This window comes from Andrena cerasifolii, chromosome 10 (genome assembly GCF_050908995.1).
Source record: "Andrena cerasifolii isolate SP2316 chromosome 10, iyAndCera1_principal, whole genome shotgun sequence".
NCBI classification, from domain to species: Eukaryota; Metazoa; Arthropoda; class Insecta; order Hymenoptera; family Andrenidae; genus Andrena; species Andrena cerasifolii.
Window position 1 is genome coordinate 8,657,424 of NC_135127.1, and position 15,802 is coordinate 8,673,225.

At 42.7% G+C, this 15,802-nt stretch overlaps 4 protein-coding genes across 4 annotated transcripts; 3 read left to right on the forward strand and 1 right to left on the reverse strand.

The window, feature by feature from the left end:
- The first annotated feature begins 948 nt into the window (after window positions 1-948).
- Window positions 949-5,880, forward strand: LOC143373630 (cardioactive peptide). The gene is made up of 5 exons (XM_076821033.1): window positions 949-1,354; window positions 2,267-2,762; window positions 3,706-3,783; window positions 5,248-5,326; window positions 5,411-5,880. Exons 2-5 carry the CDS (start codon window positions 2,757-2,759, stop codon window positions 5,644-5,646), a joined length of 399 nt encoding a protein of 132 aa, XP_076677148.1. The 5' UTR covers window positions 949-1,354; window positions 2,267-2,756; the 3' UTR covers window positions 5,647-5,880.
- Window positions 5,881-6,069: 189 nt separating this feature from the next.
- Window positions 6,070-8,396, reverse strand: LOC143373893 (uncharacterized). The gene is made up of 7 exons (XM_076821525.1): window positions 8,259-8,396; window positions 7,805-7,949; window positions 7,536-7,702; window positions 7,309-7,425; window positions 7,000-7,236; window positions 6,603-6,844; window positions 6,070-6,457 (listed from the first exon to the last, which is right to left on the reverse strand). Exons 3-7 carry the CDS (start codon window positions 7,624-7,626, stop codon window positions 6,215-6,217), a joined length of 930 nt encoding a protein of 309 aa, XP_076677640.1. The 5' UTR covers window positions 7,627-7,702; window positions 7,805-7,949; window positions 8,259-8,396; the 3' UTR covers window positions 6,070-6,214.
- On the forward strand, window positions 8,372-10,213 carry LOC143373891 (nucleoporin Nup43-like). Its single transcript, XM_076821523.1, has 7 exons — window positions 8,372-8,510; window positions 8,612-8,716; window positions 8,850-8,974; window positions 9,043-9,167; window positions 9,422-9,573; window positions 9,651-9,897; window positions 9,969-10,213. Exons 1-7 carry the CDS (start codon window positions 8,397-8,399, stop codon window positions 10,139-10,141), a joined length of 1,041 nt encoding a protein of 346 aa, XP_076677638.1. The 5' UTR covers window positions 8,372-8,396; the 3' UTR covers window positions 10,142-10,213.
- Window positions 10,214-10,674: 461 nt separating this feature from the next.
- On the forward strand, window positions 10,675-15,658 carry LOC143373889 (putative pre-mRNA-splicing factor ATP-dependent RNA helicase PRP1). The gene is made up of 9 exons (XM_076821521.1): window positions 10,675-10,830; window positions 11,363-11,715; window positions 11,798-12,492; window positions 12,721-12,951; window positions 13,037-13,256; window positions 13,428-13,550; window positions 13,639-13,829; window positions 13,921-14,083; window positions 14,160-15,658. The coding sequence occupies exons 1-9, from the start codon at window positions 10,781-10,783 to the stop codon at window positions 14,285-14,287; spliced, it is 2,154 nt and encodes a 717-aa protein (XP_076677636.1). The 5' UTR covers window positions 10,675-10,780; the 3' UTR covers window positions 14,288-15,658.
- The last annotated feature ends 144 nt before the right edge of the window (window positions 15,659-15,802 follow it).

The window sequence follows — 15,802 nt, forward strand, 5'->3', positions numbered from 1 at the left end:
ATAAACGATTAAAGTTACGCCAAAATCAAAAAAGTTACGCCCGAACAGGGACTCGAACCCTGGACCGTCAGATTAAAAGTCTGATGCTCTACTTTTTTTTGTAAAAGTGTTTATTAAAGAATGCCTAGCAATACTTAATCTAATTATTATTTGTACGAGTTTCCGTATCTTATAAAAAAGCAATCAATGACAGAATTGTCCCATATAAAAAATAGAAAAAACAATTCCGAATGTTGCCAATTCGACTTCCCTGAATTTTTATATAAAAGTCGGTCTCGCCTAGACGCCTTTATCGAATATAGCCCTTCGCGCGGGGTTCATTCATTTTACGCTCAAAGCCAGTCATATATCAAAAGTAATACTACTCTCGACGCATCTCTTATTCATAAGGCATGAACCCGTCGTGATTTACAATATTAAGTCGATTAACTTTAAATTGCCCATATATTCGGTATACCATTGAAAACCGCTTGAATTATACCGAAAGCGAAGAAAAGAATAAAATAAAAAGAAGCCAAAGCGCGTAAGCGATAGTACGCTGCGTTACGCATAGTGATGGGCATTGATGCATATCAAAGTCAAAGGTATCAAAAGGAATCGATACTTCTTCGATACTTACATGTGCGAATGTATCGATACCTGTTTGATACCTTACGAAATTATCGATACTTCATTTGATACTGCATCAAACCGGTTTTGAGCACCGCAACTTTCCTGCAACGTTGCAGGAATATTGCAGGAACGTTACCGAAATATTGCAGGAACGTTACCGGAATATTGCGCTGGAATCATGCAACATTGCAAGGTTCCTGCAACGAAGTGTGCTGTATGGGTCAGTATAGTATTGGTTTAGTATCGGTTGAAGAACAATCGGTATCGATAATCCATACCAAGTACCTAAAATTTCGATGCGTATCGATGTCTCCTACTGAGTACTTTGGTATTGAATTGATTGAATATCATCAATAGTATCAGTACCTATCGGTCCAATCACTAAGCACGCAACGACGCAACAATCTCTCACTTAACAATACAATCCTATTGCAAACCCTATACAAGTATGTTTAGTAAATTCACCCGTAAAAATACTAAAAATCCTGCCCCGGAAATACTTCCCCCGATCCTTCCATTACTTTCACGGATATATCAACTACATTTATAATTTACCTTTAACGCCCCCAATTTCAGTATTCGCACCCCCTGCGGACGACCAAAATTTGAATAGAAATCAGAGCCCACATCAGATCTACACTAATACGAGATTAAAAAATTTGAATGAAAAAAAGAGGGAGGGGTGGTTGCCGAGGGTTGAACGACCGTAGCGTAACCCAGCGGGTTCTGATGTGGGAACGTTGTAAGTACTTAGCCCCGGCTGCTTTCCTCTGATTTACACAGAGTCCCTTATCGGCGAGCCTTGGGCTCGCCGCGCCGCTTCCTGCCTTCATCTTGACCGTCCATCGCCACTTCAACCTTCTGTTTTCGGTGTTTGCATATCTTTCTACGAGGCATTCACCGTTTCGTTCTTACGAAAAAAAAAACGGGGAACGGGATAACGCCGCAGGTGGTTGGAAACTATTAAGTCCTCAGAGAGCATACATCCTTCAGCACTTGCCCAAGATTGTCCGAGAAAGCGAGGGACGTTGAAGCGGGGCTCTCGCTAAAACTATCAAACCTATCTATCTATATAAAAGAAGAAGTCCTGACTGACTGACTCATCACCGCCCAGCTCAAACCGTTTAACCTAGGACCGTGAAATTTGGAAGGTACATTGTTTTCATAACGTAGGCACTCAGTAAGGAAGGATTTCCGGAAATTCCACCCCCAAGGGGGTGAAAAGGGGTAAAATGTATTTTTACGGATTGCTGAATATCTCTTAGGCCCGATTAGATATCAACTTGGTTCTTACTCACAAAGATCACCCACGTAAATGCCTAAAAACCAATTTCAGGATTTTTCCCTAACCAACCCGTAAGGGGGTGCAAAGGGGTGAAACGTATTTTCACGGATTGCTGAATATCTCTTAGGCCCGATTAGATATCAACTTGGTTCTTACTCACAAAGATTACCCGCATAAATGCCTGAAACACAATTTCCGGATTTTGCCCTAATCAACCCCTAAGGGGGGTGGTGGAGTCCTTAATATCTCCTAGGCCCGAAGCGAAGCGCGGGGGTATTTTGCTAGTGCAGAATATGAATTATTCCTCCCTATTCTTCCCGCAGTCTCATTAAAATTCAATCGCCAGCTTGCGGTTCCGGTGTCTGGCAGATATCGTCGAAGCCTCTGGAGGAAGATGCAGTTGACATTTCACCCTTTTCGTCAGACGACCGCTTCCCTTTTAAGCATCGGCGGTTTCGCGATTAAGGAAGTGGATCACACGCGCGAGGCTTGCGGGGACGCATAATTCACACGTTCCCATGCAGCATCCGAATTACTGGAGATATGTGGGACTAACCGCAGCGGAGAACGTGAAACGTGGCGTTACAAGTTACAAGGGCCATTACGCGAGTCGATCGTGCCTTCCTCCGGCGCCTGTGTTTACACCCTCCAGCGGCACCGCTGGAGGGGATGGTATTTGAAGAGCGGAGCGCGCGATTTTATCCCCCATACGCAGACTTCGCTCCTTACGCGAGCAACAACCCTTTGTCGCGAGGAGCAGCCGAACGCCAGGAAGCTTAGAAGTCGAGAAGCGGTCCTCCGGAGCACATCCAGAGATATCTACGTCTGCCAAAGTTGCTCGTCCAGCTCAACGTTCAGCATGAAGGTAACACATCCCTCGTCTTCTATTCGCCCGCGTGATTCTTCTTTCCTCTCAAACTCAAGGAGGTATCTCTGCGCGGATCTTTTAATTCTTCGGTAAAAGGAACCTGCTGTTTTCTCCTGAGATTTTTTAGAGTTGTGGAGTCCATGTGTTCTGTGCATTCGATTATAGATATTGAAAGATTAATTCACGTGGGAATGAAGCTTCGAATTTTACAACTTCCAATTAAATTACCTTCGAGATAATAAGGCCCCAGAATTTTTCTAAGCGTTTCCTATTATAATTCTGCCGGATTTCCTTGACGCAGTATAATCGTGTATCGGGTTGCCTCTCGACGGCGCTTGAAAGGGCGCGTTGTTTTTCAATATACATCCCCTGTCAACGATATAATTGCATTTGAAATTGCCTATTGCGACACTTCATGGAGAAACTGCTGCGGAAAGAATATTGGAAAGCTCGGGAAGGTGTATTAATTAGATCCCGAGGATTCAGCAGGGTTGTGTAATAATGGCCCAAGCCACCGATTTCTGTTTTAGTCTCTCTTGTTAATTACCATTATATTTTCGTGCGCTTTCGACGAGTGACGCCCCCGTTAAAAGTCATTATTTGCCTGCATGACGAGCCGACCCATCGCTCGGAGGAACGATCGACCCGAGAGTATCGTTGGACATTAATTAACCGCAGTACAAACTACAAATCTGATTAAAGTCATAAGCAGATTACAACGGTTCACATGTTTGGAAGCTTCACGTGCGAGGCTTATATAACCGGCGTGCTTACTAGAAATTACGCGTGGCCCCGTAATTATCGGTACTTTTGGCCGCGACACCGTGCATTTTCAATTAACCGGCGCCGTCCGCCAACTGTGCTGGAAGTTTTGCTGACGCAAAGTTTTAACAAAAAGAGAGTTAACTTAATGAATTCACGAATGATTCTCTGCTGGCAGGCAATCAACTACGTCCGCTGCCTCTTACTGGTCGCTTGCCTGGCGCAAGTGGCGCGTTCTGAGAGGTCTCGAAACAAGGTAGCCCATCGGTACAGTTAATTAAGGGGTCTCCCTCGACGGACGAAAAACGATGCGAACTTTGGGAATTTTTTAAAGCAAAACCGTTGAGTATATTTACTTCCAGCTTTGTGGCTTCATTTGTCAATCTTTAGAGAATATGGAAAAAAAATTTTATGCAAAAGTAGTGGTTATATCCGGAGTTATAGTGCTTCAAATGGAGCGCCTTCCAAAAATCATATGCGCATGGTTAGCGTAAAATCAGCCGTTGTAGTTGTCTGAAATAGAAAATTTAAAAGTTTATGTAATCTGTATGAGTATGGCTATCGTGTGAATTAGATTAAATGAGAAATACTGAAAAGTAAAAAAAATGGCAGCGTCTAAAACAGACATTGATTTCTGTAAAAAAAATCGGTGGTTTCTTAAGCCGCAAAAGTCTAATTTTGCAAAAACCGACTTAGTTTTAGTAACAACGAGAATGGGACATCTACTGAAGATATATACCAAGTTTGAAGTAAATCGGGTGATTGGTTTTTGAGATTTCATGCTAATTCGAAAAACATCGTTTTGAGAAAGACGTGTTTAAAGTTTTAGGTACTGTTATTTTTTAATTAATTTTTCTATTAATATAATTTTTATTAATTAATATAATTGGAGGGTTTCTCTTTAAAAAAATCTCAAATATCGCGGTCCTGTCCAGGTCGTCGAAGCAGGGAGATCCCTTAAGAGGGAACCTGCTGTAATCGGCGGAAATCAAGGATTTTTGGGGGAATTTTTTGTAGGGAAACTATGCATGCAATCTTTTTAAAACATTCAGGCTATATTATTATGTTTTTTGAGAAGTGAACAAACATTTTTTTATTTAAAAATAACGCGGTAATTTAAAATGGTGTTTCGGAACGACCTCGGCGCGAAAGTTATTTAACTACATGTACTCTAGAGTCCGTTGTCGTGACCTGAAACTAAAATACCATATAGTTTTATATTTTCGATAAAGTCACGCTATGGAAGAACCTCAATTCGCATTCAAAAGTGCAAAATTAAGATAACGCTGAGTGTTTGAAAAATTAGTTGAGTGTTTCGCTAAAAATTTTCACGTTAAATGTGCAATAAAACTTATTAAATTTAATAATATTATTCCGGATTCAGGTACATCCGTAGCGTACTTTTATTAAAACCACAAAACTATTTGGTTCTTCGGATTTAGGCCACTAGAACGGACCCTAGACTGCACGCAGTTGAACAACTTGGCCGTTCCGAAATACTCGCATCATTTCAAATCACCTCGTTATTTTTACACAAAAAAATATTTATTCTCTTCTTGAAATACATAATAACGTAGCCTGAAAATTTCGAAAAGCTTACATGCATAGTTTCCTCGCAAAAAATTCCTCCCAAAAGAACCTTACTTCCTGCCAATTACACCAGGTTCCCCTTAAATCTTACCAATCTTTCGGATAAGAAACGTTGCAACCTGCTTTCCAGCTTCAACAGCAGCTTCTGGACGTGCTCACCACAGACGAGTCGCTGAAGGTGAAGAGACCATTTTGCAATGCCTTCACAGGTAAAGCGATCTTGTTCGCGTGGAAGCTAGCTGGAGCTCCAACATAAACTATTAATCTGTTCTCTGCTGCGCAACTTTTCGCAGGTTGTGGTAAGAAGAGGAACTTCCAGGAGAGCTCGGAGACGCAGGACTTGGAAGCGAGCGGCAGCATCCGAGTTCCAATTCCTGTCTACAAAGCCTTGCTCAGGGCTGCGACTGAGAACATCCGCAGCACGATGGACCGCGACGCCAATGACTACCGATTATCAGACATCCCGGAGGTGTATCTATCCGGAATGCCTCGCAAGAGGCTCGACGTCCCAGCAACCTCCTTCGACTAACTCGCAAGCTTGAACGACGCGAGCCTTGCTCAGTCGCACGGTGTGGATATTTAAGTAACGTCACTTGCTCCCTTCTTTCTTTACTCAGTACCCTGTACCTCGTTCAAGCACAATAGAACACACCATCGAATAGAGTGACGATTCAACGTTCCTTTCACGCCATGTTGCTCGTGCTTTTGTCAGGAAACAAAGTGGAATCAATAAAAGAGATAATACTGCTGTATGCCAGAGTGTCGTTATTACCCAGTGAATTATTATAAAAAAGGAGGAATGTACTATCAGTGGCGCACTCAGGATTTAATCTTTGGGGAGCCGAGTTGCAGGGACAAAAATATTCTTAACGCAAATTACTCCCCTTTTGTTATTTTTGCATTTCTCTGTACTCCAAAGGGTTTCCCGTCGGTGATAATAAATTCAATAAAATTCATATAACAATCTATTTAAAGAATAAAATTCAGCTCTCTTTTCTTTCAACAAGCTCCCCTTCTTTGGGGGGTGCCAAGGCCCTTGGTCCCCTCTGGTTGCGCCACTGCGATATCCGCGAGATTCCGATCCTCGGGCAAACTAGCTAAAGGTAAACCGTCAGCTTCATCGTGATGCTTCCCTTCCAGAGGTATTTCGTGGGCCGAGCAGGGTGGCCGAGGTTGGATAGAAGAGCTTGTCTGGAGACGCTCAGGCCGACGCACTCCGGGTTGTCCGGTTCTCCAGTTAATTTCGGACGGCCCCAGAAATATTCCGAGCACAGAGTGGACGGGTCCCAGATCCGGGAACGTCGATCTTGCCGCGACTGTTCCATCGAGTGGTCCAGAATCTGGAGATTAAAGAAATCTTACTATCTATCCTGAAGCACAAAGAGGCTCGCTGCTACAAAGGGGACAAAAGGTATTTTGTTTTCCTCTGCAGTCCCGTGGCTCGAATCCAGCAAACGCGAGGAGGGTGGGCGCCGGCTCTATTACCTCGAGGCGTATCTTCTGAAGAAATGGCCACTGGAGGACGGAATCGTGACGACCGCGAGTAAGCCCGACGCCCACGAAGACAGTGCCGTCCGGGAAATATCGCGGGGTTACTTTCATGTACATGGCGTAACCATTCTGGCCTACGTAAAACGTCACGCTGCGCTCCGAGCGAGCGGTATCCCAGCTCGTAAGCTTCTCGTCGAAACCCCTCATTTGCCAGTAATAAAAGAAGAAACTGGGCCCTGAAATGTACCAAGATAAACGTCCGAATAGCTACGCTTCTTATCAGCCATTGCAATTCTAGGTCCGACGAATATTCGCACAACTCGCGGTGCCTCTAATTGCACAGCTCTGACGAATTTTTGCCCCCTAACTGCTTTGTATTTATTGGACGAACCATTTGGCGATGAGAATTGAACGGTGTTGTTCAGTTTATCGATTTCTGACTGCCTCGGAGAGGAATTACTTTTAGTAGCATCCTCCTTGTAGTATGTATTCCTCTCGGTTTTGGGTATTCTTGCCAATCCAGGCGTCTCCTTCTTGGTCCCCAGAACGGAGTGAAGCATCGCCTTGATCTCCTCCAGTCTTTTAGTCAAGCTTCTCTCCAGAGTATCCAGCCTCTCGTCGATCGCCTCTGAAACATATTTCCTTCACAGTCAGCGGAGGTCAGTTAAAAGAAGTTCGCTCGAAGAAGTGGCTTCATTACTCGCGTTGCAAGCTCCTGTGAGCACTCTCGTGACGGTGGCACTTGCAGTCGCCACCAATTCCTCCGTGGCGATCTTGCAAGTCGCGTGCTGCGTCTCCTTAACATCGTCTGCGGCAGCTGGAATTTTGGAGACTCGTGTTACGCCTCGGTGAACTTTATTCCTATATTTCGATCCTGATCGTATGGTCCGGGAGATTGACGCTTCCCACCTTAGCGTTAATACTCACAGAGGTCCGACGCGCGTGCATCGCTTGCATCACAGCAAGTTAAGTAGAGCGTACTCAGATACAGGAGCAACAAAACCTTCGATGCTGTCATCCCGAGGAATAATGCACGTGCCGAAGTCGCTCGAAAACGTGTCCACGTTAAAGAAAATCTTCGAACCCTGCCTCTCCTAAAAATAGATTTAAACGCGCCTCTCGGGCGATTAGAGAGAACAGATTTCCGGGACTTGTGATTACGACTATGCCCGTGTGTTTAAAATTAAGCAACTCACTTTTGCGAAATGGTGCGTTCAATTATTTATATTTATATTTCAATTATAAAATTGAAAATAAACTGTTTCAACTGGAGCTCTGAAAGTACTCGGGTTGGACATCTATTTCGCGAGCTGATCGCATCGTAACTGTCCTCTGCGCCTCCTGTGAATTATAAGATATAGGTGAATCCCTACCCCTTTGTCAACTTCCCTATACTAATCACTTCTCTCGAGCGAACGAGTCTCTTTACACGCATACAGCGATCGCGTAATATTTCGCAATCATTTTGCAATACATTAAAACTCCTAATTCCAAAATATAGAGCTAAACTATAAAATCGAACTTAAAAATATTCAAATCCTTGAACGTAAATGAAAACCAAAGTTATTTCAATAGATTTCCAATAGAAGCAAGTAGAATGCTCGTAATAAGTCCATAGCGGTTAAAGATAACGTATTAAATTGCACGCACCTGGATTTTTAAAAAAAGTAGCCCGGCGCGTTTGGCGGTCTTTTTGACAGTCGCGCATGAACGCGCGCGTGGTCGACGTCGGGGCTTGCTTTGGCCGTTTTCTTTTACTTTAAATTAAACCGTGGTCGATGACAAAAGATGAGCGAGAACGTGCAGGGAACCTTTGTGTCAGAGAAGATTTCCAAGATCAGGTGGAAGCACGAGGATTTCGAGGAAGCCGCCAATTTTCTCACCGGCAGTTGGGACGACCCGGTAAGGTTATGCTTCTTCGAGTTAACCTATCCGATCCTCGTGCAGACGCACGCGACACTGGAGCTGTTTAATCATCTACGGTATTAAACTTCTCATGGCAGGTGAACAAAGTCACCCATTGGACGTTTCAAGTGAACGAGGATGGCGAATCTTGTCCCGCGGTGGTTTCATCCTACGCGATCCTTGGGGACGTCACTGAAATAAAGGTTTGCAACGCGTATTTCGTGGAAAGCAAAGTCGTTCGCCATTTCTCAGAGTCCTCGGGACTCCTTCTAGAACTGAACTATCTCGAAAGACTACTTACAGTCTTCTTATCGGCATTACATCAATTTTTTGCAGTTCGTTTCGCGAGATTTCTTCGTGGTATCCACGTCCATAGGCACTGTCAGGCTTCTGCAGATTCACGAGAATCCGTACGCCCAATTTAAAGAGCACATGTCCTGGGAGTTCATACACAAGTTCCAGTAAGCTCCGTTAATGCGTGATTGGATCTTCCATTGCGCGACGTAGATTATTAAATGTATCTTTACAGGAAGACGTCTGATTATGCATCCTGCACGGCGCTGTCCACCTTCGAGCAGGACGTAGTCTCGGTGGGAGAGGATGGGAGGATTAATCTTCTGACAGCTGGACAAAAGAAGCCAGTTAGAACTATTGGTGAATATAATATCGTCTAACAGAGCCGCCTTTAGAGTTTGCAGGACCTGGGGTAAAACTCGATATTATTGAAAACATTTAACTGAAAATCTGTTCTAGAAAACTTGATACCTTGACATTTATACTTAATTCATTTAATCTTTACAAAATGAAGTCCCTAACTCCGGGGCAAGGGCCCAAATCTACCCGCTGTTAAGGGCGGCTCCATTGTCTATTCCCAAATACTTTGTAAATACTTAATTTCGTGTCTTTAGACGAGGCTGACAGTTGCTCCATACACTGCGTTGATTTTTTGGGGCACAGCGAGATACTCACAGGAAACTTAAGGGGGCACATGAAAGTCTGGGATTTAAGGAACGATTCGGATCTCCCTGCCACGACGTTCATGCTCGCCGACCAGACAAAAGTATGAATCGTTCGGCTTGATTCGTAACGCGTTGCTTAAATAATGCACACGTTAAATAACGAAAAAGACGTTTACAGACTGAAGCTACGAGCATCGCGCATCATCCAACTCAAATGCACATTGTCGTTGCCGGTGGCGGTGATGGTAGCTTAACAGTATGGGATCTGAGACACAATACGTATCCGATGTCTCAGCTGAACGCTCATGCTAAGGCTGTCAGCGAAATACTTTTCCATCCCGACAGACCGGAAAATCTATTTACATGCTCAAGCGGCGGCGAATTGTGGCACTGGAATAATACCCAACACTCGAAACTTAGTCTCGGTAAGCTTACGCGCGAGATAAATTAATTACAAATTTCAGTCTGTATTATTTAATGGGAACCGTTGTTTCAGACCCGACAAACACACATTGGTTAAATACAATTGGAACGAATGGGAAAGTGAACGTAACGTCTCTCTGCAGTGCCATGCACAAGCCGATTAACAGTATTGATATCGACAGATCGACTTTACTTTTCGGGTGTGATAACGAAGCGATATACATTGTCAGGAATATATCTGTTTAACAGCTAGCCCCTTCGAATTTTACTTTTTGTAATTGTAATATACCAATAAATAAATATCTTTTCTATAGCGAATCTATTTGCTTTATTTCTTATTCGTGTACATTAAGGGGGGAGCCCTATTTAGGACCCTAGGAATAAGGGGATTCTTGGGAATTTTTTTTCTAAGAAACTGTTAAGCGGATCTTTTCCAAACGTTCAGGGTATTTTAGTTCACATTCAAACAATAAAAATTAATTTTTTCCTTACAAAGTGCTCGGTAGAAATGGAGATATATGAACAGATTCGTTAGGACTCGCGCGTTGGAGTTGCAAATTTGCGATTATAATGGTAGCCTCAATTCTTCCCTGAAATAAGAAATCAAGGATTTTCTTATTTCTAGTATAATTACCATTGTCGATGAACCTAACAATCGAAAAAGAAGTTGAATGAACCAAATCTTAAATGAACCGCGCAACGTGTGCATTTTTTATGCGCCATATTACGCCATATTTATTTGTGGCGTTCGCAGCACCATCTCTCGTTAATTTCCCCGATCATGATTACAGGAAGCTTTAGCCTGTTAGTTTGCCATTTTGTGACGCCTTGTGCGGAGGTTCGTAAACAGATTTTGCTTTGCTCGCCTTCGGAGGGCTAAGAATTATGTCAAAACGGAGGATCGAGGTCGTGGACCCGTACGTTAAGCGAAAGCCGTGAGTGTATAATTGAATTTTCCATCGCGCAGGCTGAAAAACGCGAAGAGATATCTTGCCATGTGCATTGTTACGAGTTTTTTCAGTGCTACCCGCGCATCACGTCCGACGAATTTCACATTCTCGAAACAGTCTCTCCGAAAAGATTTATTTGCCTCGAATACTAGTCCAATCAAACAATCCCATCGAAGTAGCATTTTCGATTTCTATCGCCAATTGTGTCTGTCCGTTGTTGACTTATTTAGTCAACTTTTCCGTGAAGGTTCTCAACTGATTTTTGTTCCGCACAATCGAATATCACGGCTCGACCATTCTTGCAGGAAATTGTGCCTGTGATTTTTAAACATGCACGCGTAGATGTTCGAAATATAAATATTACGTATTTTCATTTTAAATGGTTCGTGGAAACCGTTAAGTGTTCTCAACTTTATGTTGTTATCTTTATGCAGAAAGCACTATCTCAGTATAGAATATATTACCTATAACTAATTACTGTCGTTACGTATTTACTCATTAGCTAACTAATTCACAGAGATGGCTCGATATCTAATAGCACAAGTGTGCCGTCGACAACGCCGAAGAGTCAAGTTCAATTAAATACCTACACTGGTCTGCCTTACACGCCGAGATATCATGAGTTTTATAAGAAGAGAATCACTTTACCTGTGTTCGAGTACCGCACCGATTTCATGAGGTTATTGGCGCAACACCAATGTATCGTACTTGTCGGAGAAACGGGATCAGGCAAAACCACGCAGATACCGCAATGGTGCGTGGAGTATTCGAGGAGTATCGGCACCAAAGGTGTTGCTTGCACTCAGCCGAGAAGGGTGGCGGCGATGTCTGTCGCACAAAGGGTGTCCGAAGAGATGGACGTTGCATTAGGTAAATCATGCATTATATTGTAAACTACAATCGACTAAAGTTTATATTTCACGTGTTACTAACTGATGCTTCTCTTATCTAGGTCAAGAAGTAGGATACAGTATCCGTTTCGAAGACTGCAGCTCCCCAAAAACTATATTAAAATACATGACTGACGGTATGCTTCTTCGCGAAGGCATGTCCGATCCCATGCTCGATGCTTATCAAGTTATACTCCTGGACGAAGCTCACGAAAGGACATTGGCTACAGATTTACTGATGGGCGTGCTAAAAGAAGTGATCAAACAAAGATTCGACTTGAAACTTGTGATTATGAGCGCAACTTTGGATGCTGGGAAATTCCAACAGTATTTTGATAACGCACCTTTAATGAACGTACCTGGAAGGACGCATCCTGTTGAGATTTTTTATACACCCGAGCCTGAGAGAGATTATTTAGAAGCCGCTATCAGGACAGTGATTCAAATACACATGTGCGAGGATGTAGCCGGAGATCTGCTATTATTCCTGACTGGTCAAGAAGAAATAGAAGAGGCTTGTAAGAGAATTAAAAGAGAAATGGATAACTTAGGTCCGGAAGTAGGTGAACTCAAATGCATACCGCTCTATTCCACGCTGCCCCCAAATCTTCAGCAAAGAATCTTCGAACCAGCACCGCCCACGAAACCTAGCGGCGCTATCGGTAGAAAAGTAGTAGTCTCGACCAATATCGCAGAAACATCGTTGACCATCGACGGCGTTGTGTTTGTAATAGATCCTGGATTTGCAAAGCAAAAGGTAACTGCTCGTTTCTATGTCTTGTATTTCATAAAGGTGAAATCAGACGGCGCGCGGAGTCGGTTCGGCTCGCCCAGGTTCGGCGAGCGCGAATCGGTGAGTCATGAGCGTTCTCACGGCGCGTGGGCTGGGTGAGTCTCGCGCAAAGCTCGCCGATCCACGCGCCGTCTGATTTCACCTTAATCGTATTTGCTTCGCGGCTGTTAACTATCATTGCACTCTATACAGGTCTATAATCCCAGGATTCGTGTAGAATCTCTTCTCGTATCACCGATTAGTAAAGCTTCCGCTCAGCAAAGAGCTGGCCGAGCTGGTCGTACGAGGCCTGGAAAATGTTTCAGACTGTATACGGAGAAGGCGTACAAAAATGAGATGCAGCCCAATACATATCCTGAAATATTGCGATCGAATCTTGGCAGTGTTGTACTGCAGCTGAAGAAACTTGGTATCGATGACTTGGTAAACTATACGCTTAATTAAAGTGCTGCGTCTTCTGGTATACACTGAGATTTAACAATATCATTTGTTTATTATGATTCCGCAGGTTCATTTCGACTTCATGGACCCTCCTGCGCCAGAAACTCTCATGAGAGCGTTGGAGCTGCTTAATTATTTAGCCGCCTTGGACGATGACGGAAACCTCACAGATTTGGGGGCCGTGATGGCAGAATTCCCCTTAGATCCCCAATTGGCGAAAATGTTAATCGCATCGTGTAATCATAACTGCAGTAACGAAATACTTAGCATCACTGCCATGCTCTCAGGTAAAGTATTAGTAAGGACACTATCTATCCGTGAAACGATAACTAGGTTTACGTTCCTTTTGCATTTCTTACCTTGTTCAAGTAATTGTAATGTTATAAAAGCTAGTAAGATAAAAGTCAGGTTCGTGGTAAGGTAACACGGTTTTATATTGATGATTGATATTGTATTAGTCCCGCAGTGTTTTGTGAGGCCAAATGAATCAAAGAAGGCTGCGGACGATGCTAAAATGCGGTTTGCACACATTGATGGGGATCACTTGACGCTTCTCAACGTCTACCACGCTTTCAAGCAAAGTAAGCATCCATAATTCTCCTCGAGAGCTTCCGCGAGAATTATGTAACTACTTGTCCAATTAAAATCGTTCTGTTCCCGCCTCTATAGATTTGGAAGACCCGCAGTGGTGTTACGATAACTTCGTCAACTACCGGTCCCTGAAAAGCGGCGACAATGTCAGGCACCAGCTGAGCAGAATAATGGACAGATTTTCTTTGAAACGGACCTCGACAGACTTTACATCAAAAGATTATTATATTAATATCAGAAAAGCGCTTGTAAATGGCTTCTTCATGCAGGTACTGTTTGTAACTGATGAGCAGGGAATGAGGAAGAGGATGAATCCTCATGAACCAGTTCTATCATTGTTTTTTTCGCTTTTCTATACAGGTCGCTCATTTAGAAAGGACGGGTCATTACTTGACCATCAAAGATAATCAAATTGTACAGCTTCACCCAAGCAGTTGCTTGGACCATAAACCTGAGTGGGTGATTTACAATGAATTCGTACTGACGACCAAGAATTATATCAGAACAGTTACCGATATTAAACGTAAGTTATAATCCTCGCGAAACAAATAGTGTATTACTTGATTCATTTTGTATTTTTAATTCCTTTCCTTTTACAGCCGATTGGTTGCTGAAAATAGCGCCGCAATATTACGATCTACAGAATTTCCCGCAATGCGAAGCAAAGAGACAACTGGAAGTGATCCAAGCGAAGCTAGACTCGAAACAGTATCAAGAAGGATTCTAACCTTTATACATTTTAGATATTTTCAAAAATGGTGTCAAACGGTTGATAACGCGTGGTTGGTCTGTTTTCGGCATTGCGCCTGACACACGGTTCTTTCAAACGTAAAGTCAAGGCATCGAACGTTACGAGACCACCGGAGAGGGTAGCCACTCTACCCTGTACTTTTCACTTTACTATCCGAAAAAGGAAGGGAAATTTTAAACCGACATTTATAATTTTGTACAAGCTTCAGCGACTTGTACGATCTTTTAGGCTCGTGCGCCGACATAACAAATCATTTCATAAGACCCTCGTTCTTCTCTTACCACAGCCGGGAAAAAAAATTCGTCACTTGAACTCTCCTAAAAGGCACGCGAAAGGCATAGTTGATTGATAAATCATTTATTTATGTACATTAAAGAAAAAAAAGAAGTTTAGCGTTTAAGTGATTTTATCGGTAGAATTTGTTGATCGACGTTTGCACACTTGAAATTAGATAAAGATAGATTAATTTTTGTATTAAATGTTGAACAAGAATGCCGGATGAGCTGTATACAATGCTTGCTATGGATAATCAAAGGACAATGACTTTACAGAGCCTTCGTACCGAATTCTATCCGTTTAAACGCTTTCTCCTTAAAATGTCAAGCAGCACCGTTTTGCCGTGTTACGCGTCTCACTTTCTCTCCAACTGCATGCAATTATTCTGTAATTTATTGTGAACTTATTATGATTGTAACGTGCAAACAGCCTTGCCACCTTGTGCGATGTTTCCAGTTTCTTTCCGTCAGCATAGTTGCGCCGTCATAATAATTTTGCACTAAAAGGTTCGTTAAAAAACGGATGGTTTTGCCAGTAACGAAAGAAGCAATTATACAGAGATGGGGATAAGACCGTGAAACGTAATATGAAAGATATTTAAAGAGATCTACCCGTGATAGAGTTGAGAAAAAATAAATCAAATTCTTATTTATAAATAGTAGCATAATAGACACTGCAAGCCACTATTCTTGTGAGTAATCTCCACGAGAGTTTCAACAGATTAATTATTGTACAAGCAGCGAATTGTCCGCGATATCCGATCTAGAATAGCCGCATGCGTTAAGAATCAGACTGTTGAATTCCCTAGGTTGTTTTAGAATCGAACACTCCCAAGTAGATCGAGAAGATATTATTCGTACTGTAAAAGGTCCATTTTCTTAACGGAGGTACTGGTTTCTCACTGTTTACCGTCTTGCCTGTTTTAACACACCGAGGTGATAGTTTCAGTTTTTTGTAAATAAAAATTGCGCAGGTATTCGAAGAGCATATAGAAATCACAAACTTTACGATCGCGAATAGTTTTCATTGTATTGTATCACTTCATTCCAATAAAACATTGAAAATACAAAAGTCTACGAGTTAATCTACCCTAATCATGGACCGAGCAGCGGTTTGTTCGCGTTACTTGCTATATGATTAATAATTGTATTAGATTGGTGTATCTGCTACGATTACTAGTTATAAAACCAAATAAATCAAATAATATGCTTGTCC